The sequence below is a fragment of the Theropithecus gelada genome, chromosome 17 (genome assembly GCF_003255815.1).
Source record: "Theropithecus gelada isolate Dixy chromosome 17, Tgel_1.0, whole genome shotgun sequence".
Taxonomy (NCBI): domain Eukaryota; kingdom Metazoa; phylum Chordata; class Mammalia; order Primates; family Cercopithecidae; genus Theropithecus; species Theropithecus gelada.
In genome coordinates, this window is record NC_037685.1 from 90,820,083 (window position 1) to 90,839,315 (window position 19,233).

Sequence of the window (19,233 nt, forward strand, 5' to 3'; positions counted from 1 at the left end):
TATTTAAACATTTATTTAAATTCTAGTAAATTCTAGCCTAGAGTAGATAATGAAACATTAAATGAATCAATCTGTATTAAATTATTATATGATTAGAGAAAAAGGTTGATAACACTTACATGCTTTCCTCCCCTACAATGCATACCGCAGAGAGAAGTTTAACCACATCTGTCATCATATTGGGGTGTCTGGGATCCATGGCTTTGGCCAATAAGGAAAGACTCCTCTCCTCACTCATAATTCTTTCCAAGCCATACTGTAATATTTTGAAAATAAGATGTCAAATGTCAGAAATTAATTAGAAAAATAATGCCCTGAAGGAAATGTAATTACTAAAAAATTATTATAGGATAATATATTTTTACACTTACCAAAGCTAAAAAATGTAGACTGTGTAACACTCTAAAAAGTTCATGGCCAGGCACCATGGTTCACACCTATAATCCCAGCACTTTGGGAGGCAAAGGTGGGAAGATCACCTGAGGTCAGGAGTTCGAGACTAGCCTGAGCAACATGGAGAAACCCTGTCTCTACTAAAAATACAAAATTAGCCGGGCATGGTGGCGCATGCCTGTAATCCCAGCTACTTGGGAGGAGGCTGAGGCAGGAGAATTACTTAGACCTGGGAGGCGGAGATTGCAGTGAGCCGAGATCGTGCCATTGCACTCCAGCCTGGGCAACAAGAGCAAAACTCCGTCTCAAAAAAAAAACAAAAGTTCATAAGGGTATTCACTTTATGTCAAGAACCACAAAACTAAACCAAATAAAGATAACTCAAGGTGATTTTACAACAATACAGCTGATAATTATTAAGACAGATTAATTAGCCAAATGGAGAAAGAGGGAAACAGTAAGAAATATGGGATTAGCCAACAGAAACATATGAAACAAACAGCCAGATACGGAACCAGACACTGAGGTCATGAAAATCTTTTTCCTGGGAAGAAAGGTTGGTAAGAGATATGTTACCATAAGCAAACACACAGATCAGCACTGTCCAAGAGAAATGTAAAGTAAACCACACAAGTAATTTAGAAATTTCAAGCAAGCAAAACTATTTTCAATAAAATTAATCCAATATATCCCAAATATTATCATTTCAACATATAACCAATATAAAACATTTATTGATGACATTTCACTTCTTTTTCTTCCTAAACAGTTGAAATCCAGTGTGTATTTTACACTGTAGCACATCTCAATTCAGACTAGCCACATTTCAAATGCTCAGAAGCCACATGTAGCTACCATATTACAAAATATAGGCCTAGATATTAGCATTTAGTTCATAAATAAGCAAAAACTGAAGTATGATTTGGGCAATTACCATGTAGAAACTGCCATAATGGGCACAGGTATTCTAATCACAAAGGTATTTATTATAAGGAAAACAATGCGGTTGTAAACTTATTCTACAAATGGGACGATTGGGATTAAGATAAAGTTTATTTACTACTGCCAGGAAGTCAAATCCAATTAGAAGATAAGAAACTATGTTAATGACATATCTATGAAAGATAACTGTCAAAATACAGAGGATGAATAGAAACAATAAAACAGTACTATTTACCTAGCATGCATCTCAGAGGATCCTACTAAAGCATGAGAAATTGACTAATCAGAGTTGCTACCAAACACTAAAAAAGGACCTTATTCTCAATTACAGGCCTATGAACTAAACTCAAGATCAGCACTACATGTAAGCATCAAAGTTGAATCTATAACCAGCTTAGACCCAAGTACTTTGACTGTTATAAAATCCTATTTATAACTTTCCTATCTTGTATATGGCCATTTGTATTGGACTGAAATATTGCATTTACTTTAAACCACTATCTAAGAAACACAGGAACAATGGGGAAAGTGCAAGGAAAGGCCAAGGGCCCCACAATATGAATTTTGGAGAGATTACTCTGTCTTGTTAGTAATAGGGAAAAGTTTACAACAAGACAGCTAAACAGTCAGGAAATACTTACTTTTATGATAGCCTGGGCTATTACCTAACTGGAAAAAGAATGAAAAGGCAGGCATAGGACCAGAAACTACAATATGCCTTGATAATCATTCCAGGGAATTGTCAGGTTTATAAAGTACCACTTAGATTCAATTCAGAAAGTCAGTCAATGATTACCAAGTACAAAAGAGCTGGCTCTGTCCTAATAAACCTGGGAATTGAGTAAAGCTTGCCTCTAGTATTCCCTTTTCCTTTCCCATCTACCTGGCTAACACCTGCCCTTCTAGAATCAGAATCCTGTGACTCCTCCAGCCACCCAAGGTGACTCATGCTGACTTCCTCCAAGTGATACTACCTACCTTCTCTGTCAAGCCCTCTGTCCCTAAACCATCACCTATGAAAGGTGAAATAGGAGCATACTCTGATTTCACAGTTTTAACCATCATCCTGTGACCCCAAAAGTCCATCCCAGGTAACATTCTCTGATTTTGGTAATGCAAAAATGTGTCACACTCACTTTAAGACTGGAATGAGGCCAATTACTACTACTCAGTATACCTAAATACAGAATTGCTACTTGTATAAAATTACTCTCAATTATTTAAAAAACACAGTAAAACAAAACAAAAACTGTTGACTCTGTGTGAGAAGTTGTCAACTTACCAGTGCTAGGATTAAAGTATATTTAATGAGGCCTGTTTTAGGTTAGAGAGGCATGACAAATTTTGAAAGGTCTAAGGATGTATCTTTCCTGAATGTCAAGGACACACTCCGGACAATATGATAACTGGCCTGTTTTAAACTGAGGATCAATGCCAGGTTCCACTTGCATTCCACATGAGGCCTATTATTAGCTAACAGATGGAATTTCAGGCACTGAAGATGATGTTTTAGGTAGAAGAAAGTTAATGCCCTAAATCCTCATGTAGGATGCCCAACATCTGGACCCACACAGCATGACTACTGGTGCTGAGTAGCCACCCACAGTGAGTTAATCCCAGTAGCAGAAATAATGTGGGTAAAGTTGCTGGCTTCATGAGCAAAGCACCCTCACTTTGGGTGCACTCTTCAAAGCAACACACACAAAGTTAACTGACCAAACTGAAGCCTCTGTTCTAATCACCTTTCAATTTGAATATACTAACTTTTCATCCGTATTATCTTTTATTTTCTTTCCCCTAGGCAATTAAAATTCTCTTCTATTTAAAAAATACTCTTAGTCCAATTTAATGTTATAAGAAATTCACTTTCATGTAATGTTATCAAATTTGCTCATTAATTGTATAATTAATTACTAGTACCAAATAAGGCACATTTTTTTCCTCTTAAAACTTAAATTTTCATCATTCAATGAATGCTAACAAATACTGTATAAGTGAGGTTTAACAAATTTTGTACTTACAGATGTGATCAAATAAAGATTAAGAAAACCATTAACCAATCTTGAAGGGAAAAAAAACTTTACCAAAAATTTCACATATTGCTAGGTTTAGAGTTCAGACACTATAATACTAAGTACCAATAACTTAACTTTTTATTCTTAATAACACAGATAAAAGCACCAAATAAAATGGCAATATTTTATAGGTCCACGTATATAAACTACAAGCAACAAAAATCTCTTAAGAGGATAATAGTATATTAATTAGAAAATAAATAAAGTTCAATCTTCCTCAGATTCATTCTGAAACAAAGAAAGAATATTATCTTCTATTTACCACCTTACTTTAACCATGATTTTCTTCTAAATTCAAATTATGATCCAAATGCCCCTTTGGTTTAAAAAAAGTTCCTAGATTTTTTCTACTTTCGGCCTTTCCATCACTAACAAAATTTCCAATTGCTATATTCTCACTCTAGAAAGGGCTTCCTAAACCAGTTCTATGTACTTAGTGGGAAAAGACCTTTCCCTATCAGCAATTTGATTCTTTCATTCATTTACTCTTAAAACAGATACGTAAAAAGCTATCTTATATATCTAATATCTGATTTTCAAAGAACCATGAATTCAGCATAAAAGGAGTTGTGATTCCTCCATCATATATTTTCTTTGAAAATAATATCTGATTAGAGTAGGAAAGGAAGAAAAAACATTTCATTAATTAAAAATAGAAAGCTTACCTCCAGAAAATGCTTAAAAATACATTGTTTAATAAGACAAAAATAATTATAAAATATAAATATTTGCTAATACATTTAGTAAAAGAAATACAAAATAAATCTTAATAATTTGTGTACTAGTACTTAAGTGTGTAGCCCTATAAAAGTTTATTTTTAAATGAGAATAAGGTAAAATATTATAAATTAAAATTAATCAGAAATATACAGATGGTTTTGATATAAAACAAAAATAATCATACCACCACAGGTAAAATTTCCTCCCATGCTGTCTAACAGCAACTTAAACACCTATCATTACTTCACACATCATGAGGTAGATGTGTTTAGATGCTGGAGCTTAAAGAAACGGCATAAGATAATGCTAATTTCTGCAGTTAACAGTATAAAAGCAAAAAAGAAACATTGCTAGATAAATCTAAAATCTAACTTCAGTAAAGAGCTTAAGAATTCCTCTTTTCTTCAGTTTTTTTGTTTTGTTTTGTTTTGCTTTGTTTTGTTTTGTTTTGTTTTAGAGACAGGGATTTACTCTGTCTCCCAGGCTGGAGTGCAGGGATTCAATCACAGTTCACTATAACCTCAAACTCCTGGGCTCAAGCCACCCTTTCACCTCAGCCTCCTGAGTAGCTGGGACTACAGGCACATGCCACCATGCCCAGCTATTTGTTTTATTTTTTGTAGAGACGGCGTCTCACTATGTTGCCCAGGCTGGTCTCAAACTCCTAGCCTCAAGCAATCCCTCCTGCCTCGATATCCCAAAGTGGTAAGATTATAGGTGAGAGCCACAAGCAGGTTTCTCCCTTCTAATGTAAACTCTTTATGCAAATTCCTCCATATTACATTTGTTCTCAATATTACATCATTGCTCCATTTCTGAGACCTGCTTGTATCTGTTTACATTAATTTCATTGTAGATTTTAAATTCCTAGAATATAAGAAATCTTCCCAACTTGAACCTTTGGTAATAAGTATTATTGCAGCTCACATTTAATAATCATGATCTTAAAGCTGACTCATGCCATACTTTTGAGAGTTAAGAGAGAGAGGAAATTAAGGAAGGAAGAAAAGAGGAAGAGGAGGACAAAAAAGTGGAGAAAAGGTGGTGGAGGGAGAGAAAAAAAGAAAGAAGATGGGATTGGGGTGGGCAGGGTTGAGGGGGAGGAAAGGGTGGGGAGAGAGAATTAACCTACACATGAGGAGTTCAGCATCAAAAGAAACTTCATTATCAAGTTTCTCCTATTGCAAGACAGTTGAAACTAGAATTCAAGAAAATTCAATATTTTTCCATCATGACTGAAAAACACATCAGAAGGATATATCATCACTTTACTGCAACTGAAAATCATATATTACAAAACTGGTCATGGACAAATACTAATTACGTATGTACATACCTGCGTATTCATCAGGGCTTTTAGACACTGTATGACTTTATGTTGATTTTTCTTTACAACTTTTTCTTGGCTGTATTGACATAAAAATAGCAGTGTTGGAATTATAATTGGACACATGAATGATGCTTACTTGAAAATAATTATTAGCAATACTTACATTTTTCCACTAATCAATTTTTCCAAAATGTCTAGTAATAATCCAAGCCCCTCATGTCCAAAGTTTTCCACCCAACTGAAAAACAGAAAAAAGATAGTCACACATTGTCAGTAATGCAGCTTGTGTTATCATAATGTTATATACCTACAAGTATTTTATATTTGCTATATTCCTAATTGTAACTAAAACATAAGAATAACACCACACATAAAAATTATTCATGACTCATAATCTTGGTTGTGAAAGAAGCAAAGATGGGATATGCCAATAGTGTGCTAAACTCTGCTTACACAAGTCTGTAAGAGCAGACTGTGCACATCTTTTACATGCTTCATGTTTAGGGACATCACATGGGTAGCTTGAAATCAGCCACAGTGAAAGTATTCACACCAAAGAAACTGGCAAAATAATCAGAGCCATCCCTGCCCACGCACCCAGAGCTGGCTCTAAACATTTACCAGCACACCACTAATTACTGCCTATTTGGGGCTATGCCAAAGAAGACAAATTGTACAAGTGAGTAAAGATCTATGGAGGAAAGATGTAGATCAACATAAAGAAAAAGATTACTGGCAAAAATTAATCAAAAAAAGCAGATGCTTTAGCAGAATTTCCCAAACCACTGAACTACATTCCTATAAATGTTAAGAATTTCCTAAGTTTCAAAGTTTAGTCGATTTAAAAAAAAAAATGCATTGCTGGTTTTTAAATGAGTATCTCCATCTTCAGCAAACGAAATCTGTCCCATAAACCCACTGACCTAATCACAGGACTTTACATAACTAGAACATTACTGTCACTAAACAACAGCTTGCCTGGATTACAGGAAAACTACCTTAGTAGAGATGAATACCTTTTTTCAGTGGAGATTAGTAAACCTAGGCCAATAAATAATACAATGATAATAATCTGTTGCCAAAAGAATGAAGGAAAGAAAAGATACACGTGTGTATATTTATTTGGATGCATGTGCTTATACATGTGATTTTATGTATGAATATATGTAGTGTTTGAACAATAAGACGTTAAAAACAAAATTTCAGCCAGGCATAGTGGCTCCTGCCTGTAATCCCAGCACTTTGGGAGGCAGAGGTAGGTAGATCACCTGAGATCAGGAGTTCAAGACCAGCCTGACCAACATGGTGAAACCCTATCTCTACTAAAAATACGAAATTAGCCAGGCGTGGTGGTGCATGCCTATAATCCCAGCTACTTGGAGAGGCTAAGGCAGGAAAATCGCTTGAACCCAGGAGGCAGAGGTTGCAGTGAGCCAAGATCACGCCATTGTACTCCAGCCTGGGCAACAAGAGCAAAACTCCATCTCAAAAAAAATTTCAAGGAATGAAAAACAGAACATTATAAAGAATAAAAACAAGCTTAAGTCATACATCAAAAAATACCAAAATATCATTTTTTCCTTAAGATACAATATAACATTTCCAGTGAAAACAAGAGAATAAAAACCAAATGCAATATATTTATATAAAAAATACAAATATTATTTAAAATCCAGCTTCTTCATTTGCACATTTCTGTAAACACAACTTGACACCTATCAATGTTGAAGATTTCTGATTTTACAAAAAAGAAAAAGAAATTTGCCATATAGATTGGCAATCTCTTGTCAGACAATATTTTACTCATATCTTGCCAATGAAAGCCATGAAATAACTAATTTTTAAAATGCACTTAAACAGGAAAGATACTCTCTTGTGAAAGACTGAAGATTGCTATTATAGTTAAGGTAAGGAAAAATGTTAAACAGAGGTTGCTGTTTTCAAACCAGGATGCTACTTCAAAAGTGAAGGGTTTACTCTTTACTATTAGCGACAGACAGATTACCTATAGGCATTTTGAATCTTGTTTTCATGATTCATGAAAACAACACAGCATCTCACTTAACTGTTTGCCTTGTTGACATCCTATTCTGAATTTATTCCTATTTCACATGCAGCAGGGAAGTGAGAAGTAATCTGAGAGTTTTACTTGGGCTGACATTGAGATGCATGGAGAGAGACTGTTCATAAGGCACTCCTCTTTAATACTTCACAGAGGGCCTTCAGTATTTTGTTTGAAGTAAATTTTCAACAATCTCCATATTGAAAAGTACAGCCACAAAGATATTCTAAAGCCAATATAAATGGTTTCAGATTATTCATACTGCTATCACCTTTAATCATTGTGAAGAATAAAATCACTGTTCATCAAACTGCCTCACACCAAAACAGGCAAAGTAATTTTAAATTATGCGAATATAACGAAAAGACTTAGTTACACTTAATATGCTTATATTATGACCCATTATAAAATTTAAGAAGCACAAATCCATGTAAATCAGTAAGTTCTCTGATCTACATAATTAATAATAAAAATAGCTATTTAAAATTTATTACCCTTAACATAATTATAACTAGAATAGTGGGACTCATAGATGGTCTAAAGTCAACTATTTCTAGACCCACTATATAACTCTCTCCTAAACTACAGAATATGAACTATTCAAATACAATTTATGCCTACTCACTCATTTTATATATAAACTAATTCTCTATAAAACAAAACTTATTAAAGTTCCATGCTCAACAATAAAATGAGAGTTGGGCAATGGCCTTCTGAAAACCAGATTACACATTATATTTCATAAAACATGTCAAAAACAAGAAAAGTGGGACAGGGTACAGGGAAAGAAAACTGAGACACTTGACAACCAAAGAAACAATATAAGAATTAAAAGAAAGCTAACAAAAGTACTTATTAAAAAGATTAAAAATTAAATATGCATAAAATGTCTCCCTGTTTTCTTAAAAATTTGCAAACTCAACATACTGTTGTATTAACAATATCACTCATAAAGCAATAATCTCAAGTGTTTCACTCTCACCCCTATTATTTTCAGCAATATTATTTTTAAGGACGGGGTACGAAATCACTTCCTATTTCCACCGGAAAAGATGTTCAAGATAAAAAGTGATATTGAGTAGGTAGGTCTGCTGTCTTGACAGAGGTTTATTGAGATCCATAGCTTTCTACAAAAATGAAAAATTTCTCATCATCAGTGTAAGAAGCAACCTAGAAAAAAATTATCAACTGATCTATAAATGATCAATCTCCAGGAACTAAAATCTGCACTATTTCTTCTGTGCCTATCAGCACAGTACCATCAGGCATTATGTGGTTTAACTATAAACTGCATTCATGGATAAATATGCACATGTTTCTTTTTCATGAATAGAAATGACATAGAGATCAGTATGACATTTGTATCAGAAAAAACTGCTTTAATAGAGCAACCGTAGTGTGCTAAATACTAATTTAACACAAAATCTACCTCTTAAAATTCTGTAACAGGAAATATCAAACTCCTCTAATTGCCTCAAGGAAAACTTCTAAGTATATTACCCTTTAGCACTCCTAGTAGGGGTCTCAATATAGGAGAAAAGAAGAGATGAATTTTAATAAAAATTCAAACAAACAAACAAAAAAAAGAATAGTGGGAGAGGGAGAACAGATTCCCAGAATTACAATGTTTAACCCGCCTTTAAATGGTCAAAAGCAGCTTAGGCTTTGAAATTCAGTTACTACTTCCAGAAACACAGGATGAAGAAAGTGTATAAAGTGGTTTCTGACTTGTTGTTGGCTTTAGGAAGCAAATACACGCAGTCACCTCATTGAGTAATACAGGCAACAATCAGGTCTCAGATTTATCTCCTGGCCAAAAGGAACAAAGCACTCTCAAGTATTTTTCCCCAAAGACTGACCCTCCTACCCTTCCTTTGTTTTGTTTAAAGTTACTACCTTTCTTCCCAGATGTGCTGTAGAAAGGGAAAGACAAATGCATCATGAATTATAATGGAATTAATCTTGGAATTATTACCCTTATGATCTGGAATAAACATACCAGATCATAAGAGCAATCTCAGATGATAAGAGTAATCTTACCTGATGCATACTCCTTGAGTATAGGGACCATTTCTTATATATCATATTTATTCAAGCATGGGATAAACTGAGCACTCAATAAATCTTTTTATAATGAAACTAAGTCTCTTCTATTGTTATATATAAGAGGTTACAGTAACTTAGAAATAACATCTAGGTCTGCTGATAACCAGGCTTGTGGCCTTTATGTATGCAGAAATAAACACAGAGATGACAGATCTCCACACCATGACTGAACCTGTCTCAACCTTCAAGCTAGAAATTTCAATTGCAATTTCAGAACTGTTATTTATTCATACTGAATCAAAGATGATAAAACCAAAGACAGGGTCTCACTCTGTCACACAGGCTGGAGTACAGTGGCACAATCATGTCTCACTGCCCCCTCAACCTCTTGGGGTCAAGCGATCCTCCTGCCTCAGCCCTCCTAGTAACTGGGACTACAAGCATGTGTCACCACATTCATCTAATTTTAATTTTTGTAGAGATAGGGTCTCACTATGTTGCCCAGGCTAGTCCAAACTCCTGACCTCAAGTAAATCCTCTCACCTTAGCTTCCAAAAGTTCTGGGATTACAGGTGTAAGCCACTACACCTGGCCAAGTCAGCCTTTATTAAAGGGAACACTGTGTTCTTGATACTGCACTAAATACGAGAAATACAAAACTGAATAAAGTATGTTCTCTGCCCTTGAAAAGATCACAGACTAGTGGTTAAAACAAATATCGAACAAAATTATTTCCATAATGTAATAAATGCTATAGTCATGGCTCTCTGGGAACAGAACGTACAACATCTACCTCTCTTGGGAACTTCAAAGCATCTGCTGTCTGACCTGAGTCTTTCTAAGCAGGAGGGTATACACATGAAGACATTAAACATAAAAGAAATGGCCTGTGCTGAGCAACAGAGAAAGCTGTATCAGAGATAAAACCAAACAGGTAAGAAAGGACTTGATCTTGAAAAACCACATATACAATTCCATGGGCAATGGAAGGGCATAAAAGGACTAGGCATATGTAGTAAAGAAAGTAATTCTACCCTTGCCCAACAAAAGATCTGCACATCTTAAACTCAGAACCTATAAATATATTAGCTCATGTAGCAAAGGAGAAACTCAAGTTGCAGATGGAATTAAGGTTGCTAATTAGATGATTTTAAAATAGGAAAATTAACCTAGTTTATCCAGGTGGTTACAATCTAATCATATAATTCTTAATTTCCCAGCTTAGTTAGACAGATGAGATGAAAGAAAGCGAGTCAAAGCATAAAAAGGGATGGGCACCCTGGCTCACACCTGTAATCCCAGCACTTTGGGAGGCTGAGGTAGGTGGATCACTTGAGGCCAGGAGTTTGAGACCTGCCTGGGCAACATGGAAAAACCCCATCTCTACTAAAAAACAAAAATAGCCGGGTGTGGTGGTGAGTGCCTGTAATCCCAGCTACTTGGGAGGCAGAGGCAGGAGAATCCCTTGAACCCAGGAGGCGGAGGCTGCAGTGAGCCAAGATGGTGCTACTGCACTCCAGCCAGGCAACAGAGCAAGGCTCTGTCTCAAAAAAAAAAAAAAAACATAAAAGGGACTCAACTTACCTTTACTGGTTTTGAAAATGAAGGAAGCCAAACAAGAGCCAAAAAATGTAAGTAGACTGAAAAACCTGGGAATAGCCCTCAACTGACAGCTAGAAAAGAAATGAGTCTTAATCCCACAATCACAAGAAATTGGATTCTGCCAATAACCCAAATAGACAAACAAATTGAGTCTCTTATTCATAAACACTAGATGTCTCCATTTATTTGGATCTTCTTTAACTCCTTTCATCATTATTTTGTAGTTTTCAGCATAAAAGTCTATGGCTAATTCATTAAAATTATAATTATTTTTGAGCAATTATGAATAGTATTGTGTTTTTAATTTCATTTTCCACAAGTTCATTGCTAGTACATAGAAATACAATTTTATATTTTTATCTTGAATCCTGCAACCTTGCTGAACTCAGTGATAAGTTCTAGCAGTTTTTGGTAGATTTCTTGAGATTCTCTATGTAAACAATCGTGTCATTTGCAAATAGGGACAGTTTTATTTCTACCTTTCTGACCTGCATGCCTTTATTTCCTTTTCTTGCTTCAGTGTTCTACCTAGAACTTCCCCATGGTGTAAAATAAGCATCCTGAAAGCAGGCATCCTTGCCTTGTTCTCAATCTGTCTTAGAGGGAAAGCATTTAGTCTTTCATCACTAAATAGAATATTAACTACAGGATTTTTTTAGATCTCTTTACCAAGTTAAGAAATTTCCCCTCTGTATTAGTTTCCTGGGGCTGCAGCAACAAAGTACCACAAACTGAGGAGTTTAAAACAACAAATATATTCTCTTGTAGTTCTGGAAGCAAGGTGTTCAAAATCAAAGTGTCAGCAGGGCTGCTGCCTGGCACTCTGGGTAGAATCCTTCACTGCCTCTTCCTAGCTTCTGATGGAAGCTGCCAATCCTTCCAGTCATCACATGAGACTCTTTCTGTATCTCTGCTTTCTTTTTTTAAGGACACAAGTCATGTTGGATCAAGACTTCACCCTACTCCCTTATGACCTCATCTTAAGTAATTACACTGCAATGACTCTGTTTCCAAAAAGGGCCACATTCTGCAGAGAGAGGGTGTTAAGAATTTACATATATCTTTCTAGGTTTACAACTGAACTCACCCTCTATTCCTACTTTTCTCAGAGTTTTCATTATGCACAAGTGTTGAATTTTGTCAAATGCTATTTCTGTATCGATTCAAATGATCAAGTGACTTTTCCTCTTTTGCTTGTCAATACAATGCATTATATAAGGATTTTTGTAACTATATTCATGATGAACATGGGTTTGTAAGTTTGAGGGTTTTGGTTTTGTTTTGTTCTATCTTGGTACTGTATTGGTCTGGTTTTGCTATCAGGTAATTCAAGCCTCATTTAAAAGAAAATTAATTGTTCTCTGCTCTGTTATTTTCTGGAAGAGACTATGGAGAATTGGCATTAATTCTTCTTTAAGTTTGTGGTAAAATTCTCCAGTGAAATTACCTGCACCTGAAGATCTTTTGCTGGGGAGGAGGAACTTAATTCTCTTAATAGTCAGAGGGCCATCCAAATTATCGATTTCATATTGGGTGTGTTTTAGTAGTTTGTGTTTTTCAAAGAACTGATCTAGTTCATCTAAGTTGTTGAGCTGTGTATTTAAAGTTGTTCAAAGTATTTCCTTATTACCCTGTTGATATCTTGGTAATATTTCCCATTTAGTTCATGAAATTGGCAATCTGGCCACTGATTTCAAGATGTTTTTATTTATCTTTAGTTTTCAGATTTTTTTTTTTTTTTTCAGACAGAGTCTCACTCTGTCTCCCAAACTGGAGGGCAGTGGTGCAATCTCAGCTCACTGCAACCTCCGCCTCCTGGGTTCAAGCAATTATCCTGCCTTAGCCTCCCAAGTAGCTGGGACTACAGATATGCACCACCATACCCGGCTAATTTTTGTATTTTTAGTAGAGACGAGGTTTCACCATCTTGGCCAGGCTAGTCTCAAACTCCTGACCTCAAGACACCCACCCACCTCAGCCTCCCAAAGTGCTGGGATTATAAGCGTGGGCCACCGTACCCAGTCTAGTTCTCAGGAATTTGACTTTGATATGTTTGTGTGTGAATTTCTTTGAGTTTATCCTGTTTGTGATTCAGTTTATGTAAGTTTATATCTTTTGCCAAATTTGAGAACTATTCAGCCACATATATATACATATATATATGTATGTGTATATATATATATTTATTTATTTTCAGACAGAGTCTCACTCTGTCACCCAGGCTGGAGTGCAATGCGCAATCTCGGCTCACTGCAACCTCCTCCTCCCGGGTTCTAAGCAATTCTCCTGCCTCAGCCTTCCGAGTAGCTGGGACTACAGGCACATGCCACCATGCCTGGCTAATTTTGTATTTTTAGTAGAGATTGGGTTTCACCATGTTGACCAGGCTGTTCTCAAACTCCTGACCTCAGGTGATCCAGCTGCCTTGGCCTCCCAAAGTGCTGGGATTACAGGCATGAGCCACCGTGCCCACTCTATTCAGCCATTATTTCTTCACGTACTTTTTTATCCTGTCCTCTTTCTCCTCTCAAGACTCCAATGACAAGAATGTTAGATCTTTGGTTATAGACCCATAATTCCCTGAGACTCTGTATGTATTTTTTTCCCAATCTATTTTTTCCTGGTTGTCCAGATTGTATACTTTCTATCATTCTATAATCTAGTTCACTAATTCTTTCCTTTCAGCCTCATGTTTTGCTTTTGAAGCCCTCCAATAAGCTTTTTACTTCAGTTATTGTATTTTTCACTTCTAAGATTTCCGTTTGGTTCTTTAAAAGAAGAAATAAAGTTTCCTCTATTTCTTTGCTGAGACTTTCTATTTTTTTTCTTTTGTTTCGGCACATTCCTATTTGCCTATTGTAACACTTTTATGATGGCTGCTTTTCAAAAGATTCTTGTCAGATAATTCTACCATCTCTGTCATATCAGTGTTATCATCTATTGTCTTTTTTCACTCAGTTTGTGATTTTCTCGCTTCTTGGTATGACATATTTTTTATACTGAAGCTTGAAAATTTGGGATATCGTGTTAGAAGATTATATAAATCTTATATAAACCTCTTATTTCAGTAAGCTTCCTGTGGCACAGTTCCAGTGGAAGAAGAGAAAGCACCACCTCGTTACTGCAAGGTGGAAACAGAAGTCCAAGAGAGATTCTTTGTTACCACCTGGCATGGATGGGAATCTAGGCACTCCCTGATGGAGAGAAGGACTGCCTCATTATGCTCACCATGTAACCTACAATAGCACCATGGAAGGGGGATGTGGACGTCTGTTATCACTGGGTGGTGGTGAAAGCCCTGACTCTATTGGCCACTTTGGACACAATGCCAGTGGGGAGGGGGAAGAATGCCTCATTACTGCCCTCTGTAGGTAGAAATCCAGGCTACCCACTTTGCTTTTTGATAGTGAGGACAGGCAGTAGGGGGAGTGGAGATGGGGCCACAGATTTCTTTCTGTGGTATTCAGCAGAAATATAGAGCAGTTATTGCCAACATGTTCTGTCTTATTTGCTGCCATTTTTGTAGTCCTTTGGTTTAAGAGAGAAGGCTTCTGTTGGGACTTCTTTGTTCTGTGCCCACTGTCATTTCTGGGTTACTCACTTCTTCACCTCCAAATCTGACAAAAAGGCAGAAAGACAACCCAGCAAACTCACAGGCATATTGTTCCTTAAGTCCCAAGGTTCCTAGCCTGTCTTCTTCTATTTGTTTCACATATAATGTCCAGTATGTCTAGTTGTGCTTAGCAAAAAAATAAAAATAAAAAATAAGAGTGTATTTAGTCTATCTTTCAAACACAAGTCTGAAACATCCACTGCTAGAGTGTGAGAATAGGCAAAAACTCCCACCAAGAAAATCAGAAAAAGGCAGTGACAGTGGTAAGAGGAGAACCAAGTAAACCTGACATAACAAATACAAAGGCAAGAAGAAGTTTCAAAAGACAGAGGAGTCAAGAGTCAAGTGCTAAAATGAGGTCAAATAAAATAAGGGCTAAAAAGAACTATAAATAAATGAATTCAAGAGCAGTTTGTAAATTCTGTGGAAGTGAAATCCTGATTGCAAAAGAATTAAAAGACAAAAGGGGTAGTAAGAAGAAAGAAAAACACATAATTTGGGATTAAAGAGTTGATGGAAGAAATTTGTAGGAGGACTGAAATGAGGATAATGAAAAAAAAAAAAACGTGTGCAATAAACACTATTACAAAAATAAACAGAGAATATTAGAGGAGCAAAGAAGAGCCTACCTCACTTAGCTAGGGCCTAGGAACAAAACCAAACTTAAAAAACTATGCCTACAATCTTGAAGTGGAATGATGCTCATATATCTTAAGTTTAAAAAGCAGAAATAGTATATAAGGTGTTTTCTATTATTATTCTTCAATGTTTTGGTTCACATATAAGAAATGTATTACATATGTGTAGCTATACAAACACATTCTTAATCATCCTCCACCTAGTCAGCTAATTCAAGGCTTGTGTTCTACTCTCTTATATATCCCCACACACTGCTCCCACCAGAACCAGTTGGGTTTGTTTCCAAATCCATTCTTGACAGTTGTACTTACTATTGTATTTATATAATTAATATTATATAAACAGATAACACACAATTGGGGAAAGAGGTACTTCTGTGAAAACTAAGCCTAATGATTTGGAAAGTTAAAAATAGATTACTTTTTAAATTGCTATAAAAGTAAATGTGGGAACCACTATATATTAAAGGGAAATCGTAGTACCAAAAAAAAGTTGTTTTTTTTTTTAGCAGAAGTATAGTTCTGCATTCAGATTGCTTTGCCAGAGGCTTTATGATCCTGTTCTACTTTAAAACACCAACATCAGGAAGACAATGCATTATGGGTATGCTTTATGCAATCAGCCTTTGCCCACTCCAAGAAAAGGTCTGGGCTCTACATGAAATGTCTAGAGAAAAAATGTTTATCCTTTAGATTGAAAAAAAAAATGTTTGGAGTATATTTGAATCATTTATTTGATGATTACATGCTTTAAGCAGATTTTTAACCAATCAACCAACAGTATTAGACACGAAGACTTCCTCTGTAGACAGAGTGTCTGTCTCTCTCTCTCTCTTCCTCCAAGAAGTTAGTGTCTATTTAAGTAGATAATATTATACATTTTTCTTGATTTTGCTTTTGTGTATTTTCTTATTGTCCTATAATGAACTTTATATTTTTTGTAATAAGAAAAATATTTTTAATTACCCAAAAAAATAATCTTACATGAATGCCTAGGGAAACACAAACCTAGATGGTTTAAAATCAATACACAAAGCTTCTTAAAAGGAGAAAAAAATACATTACTGCTCACATGTGACAAACTAACAAATTTCGTACCTTAAACTTGGAAGGTCAGCTTTAATACTGTATAATATCTAGATCCAATTTACATTCCTCTGTCAGAGTAATAGATCACCAATGCTGAATATAATTATAGCTTATTTTAAGCTTTCATTTTCACCTACCTTTACCAAGGTGACTAAATACTTAAAATGAACAGTTCTAGGAGAGAGTACAAAGTACTTAGCATGCCCTGGGGGCAAGACAAACATACACCTACATGTCATTCAATGGTGCATCCACCCAAATTACACTAAATTACACAGCCAGGCTGGGAATTCAGGAACTACTATAAATAATGTTCACAATGTCAAATCTACTAACTTTCAAAATACAACCACGAATATGTATATTTTCTTGAAATATACTTCTTAAGGACACTGTATATTTAAAAACAATCATTTATTCCCACTTTTCATATCAGATAACACAGTAATAAATGTAGTATTCTCCTAGTTTCTTTTTGGCTATAACATACTGAAAGGCATAAAATATCTAGAGAAAGCATTCCAAATAAAATGAAAATAAAACCAGGTTAACAGGAATGATAAAAAACAAAGCACAAGAAACAAGAGTTCTTGACCTTTAGATGAAAAAACAGTAAAAGAACTATAGATTTTAAAACATAGATACTGGTATGTGCTCTAATCAAAACTTAAGTCCCCTATTAAAAGGAACATATTATAGAAAAGAAAATACCTTGTTTGGATACTAAGTAGTTTCTTAGTATCAAATTTAATATCGTTAGTTCAAAAAAAACACTACATTATTCATTTTAAATACAGACTAATTTGCCAACAATATATGTGGAAAAGACATTATGGTCACGTTTCAGGCCTTTCACCACTTGTTGCCACCCTAAATACTTGTCACTACTACCCAATGCTAGTCAGAGCAGTCCTAATTATTAAATCCATGATCTTCCCTTGATTCTATACATTTCACTGCTACCTTTGTGTAGCAATGCACTCATAATGCTCCCCTCCACAGAACTGAAATAATTTCATCTTTCAAGGCCAATTCAGTTCCATCTTCTTTGAACTCTCACTGATTTGATTTCTCCATGTGCTCACCAAGTTCCATTCACTTGACCTCAGATACCCCTCCAGTTAGTTTCCATTTCTCTCCTCTCTTTTATAGCAAAAGGTCTCAAAAAATTTCTCACAAGCATGGTCAGCACTTTTTGCCATCCATTCACTCAATCTCACTTCAGTCTGGCTTCTACCACCAAGACTCCAAAAAAATCTATTTTCTCAAAGGATGCAACAACCTTCCTCTTGCCAATTCCAATAATATCATCTTGCCCCACCTCACAGCAACGCGCTATGCAGTTTGTCCCTCCCTTATTTTGAAACACTTTTCCTTTAGGTCCAGAAATCAGCATTTGGTGTTCTCCTCCCCACTGGCTACTCCTCAGTCTGTGTTTCTGCCTCCTCTTCCCTTTCTGGATCATCTGTTTCTGAACTTTCTGAACCCGGAGTCCCTCAGAACTTGTTCTGACCACTCGCCTACATCTTTAGGTTCCTTCTCCATACAACCTGCCCACACTGAGATTCCATCCATTCTCAGGGCTTAAATATCTCCACTCCACATATGTAACCTCTAGACTCACATATCTAGGGGCCTGCCTGATGTCTCAAATTGTGATACTCTATTTTAAACATGTCAAACTTAACATGTTAAAAAGGGATATTTTGGGCCGGGCACAGTGCCTCACACCTGTAATCCCAGCACTTCGGGAGGCTGAGGCGGGCGGATCACGAGGTCAGGAGAGTGAGACCATCCTGGCCAACAAGGTGAAACCCCTTCCCTACTAAAACAACAAAAATTAGCCAGGTATGGCGGCGGGCGCCTGTAGTCCCAGCTACTCAGGAGGCTGAGGCAGAAGAATCACTTGAACCTGGGAAGCGGAGTTGCAGTGAGCTAGAGATAGTGTCACTACACTCCAGTCTGGTGACAGAGCAAGACTCCGTCTCAAAAAAAAAGGGGGGGAGATTTTTTTTCTTCTCCAAAATTCACGGAACAAGTAACAACCTCCTCCACCCCAGTTAACAGCACTACTATCTGCCTATTTGCTCAAGTAAAAAAAAAACTTATTCTCAATTCCGCCTTTTCATTCACATCCTACATCCAATTCATCAACAGGTCCTACAGTTTCCACCTCCAATTTATCTGCAAGATTCACCCACCCCTTGGCCCACCACTGCTACAATCCTCATACAAGCCACCCTCCTAATTCATGTGACTACTGCCAGAGCCTCCTATCTCACACTTCCTTGTCCGCCCTCTCCTCCCTTCAATCAATTCTCCCTGATATGGTTTGGGTTTTTGTCCCCATCCATATCTCACCTCAAATTGTAATCCCCATAATCCCCACATGTCAAGGGCAGGACCACGTGGAGGTAATGGGATCATGGGAGTGGTTTCCCGCATGCTATTCTCTCGAAAGTGAGTGAGTTCTCACAAGATCTGATGGCTTTATAAGGGGAATTTGTCATTTCCCCTGCTTCTACTCACTCTATCCTGCCACCCTGTGAAGAAGGTGCCTGCTTCTCCTTTGCCTTCTGCCATGATTGTAAGTTTCCTGAGGCCTCTCCAGTAAAGCAGAACTGTGGGTCAATTAAACCTCTTTCTTTTATAAATTACCCAGTCTCAGGCAGTTCTTTATAGCAGCCTGAGAAAACACTAACACACTCCCTGTAGCAGTTAAA

The 19,233-nt window shown here is 36.3% G+C and overlaps 1 protein-coding gene and 1 long non-coding RNA gene across 6 annotated transcripts in view; one reads left to right on the plus strand and one right to left on the minus strand.

The window, feature by feature from the left end:
- Positions 1-19,233, minus strand: part of DIAPH3 (diaphanous related formin 3) — a 506,048-nt gene that overhangs the window by 342,353 nt on the left and 144,462 nt on the right. For 4 of the 5 annotated variants that reach the window (XM_025364744.1, XM_025364743.1, XM_025364742.1 and 1 more), the window contains 3 exons: positions 5,624-5,698; positions 5,467-5,536; positions 120-256 (listed from right to left, as the gene is read on the minus strand). In XM_025364744.1, the coding sequence (XP_025220529.1) occupies positions 120-256; positions 5,467-5,536; positions 5,624-5,698 (282 nt within the window). Of the gene's footprint in view, positions 1-119; positions 257-2,617; positions 2,779-5,466; positions 5,537-5,623; positions 5,699-19,233 lie in introns of those variants that run through there. The other variant, XM_025364745.1, reaches the window with a different exon arrangement.
- The window catches only part of LOC112611025, a 31,873-nt gene continuing 14,925 nt past the window's right edge, over positions 2,286-19,233 (plus strand). Inside the window, exons 1-2 of the long non-coding RNA XR_003116525.1 lie at positions 2,286-2,426; positions 10,415-10,502. This is a non-coding gene — a long non-coding RNA (uncharacterized LOC112611025). The remainder of the gene's footprint in view (positions 2,427-10,414; positions 10,503-19,233) is intronic.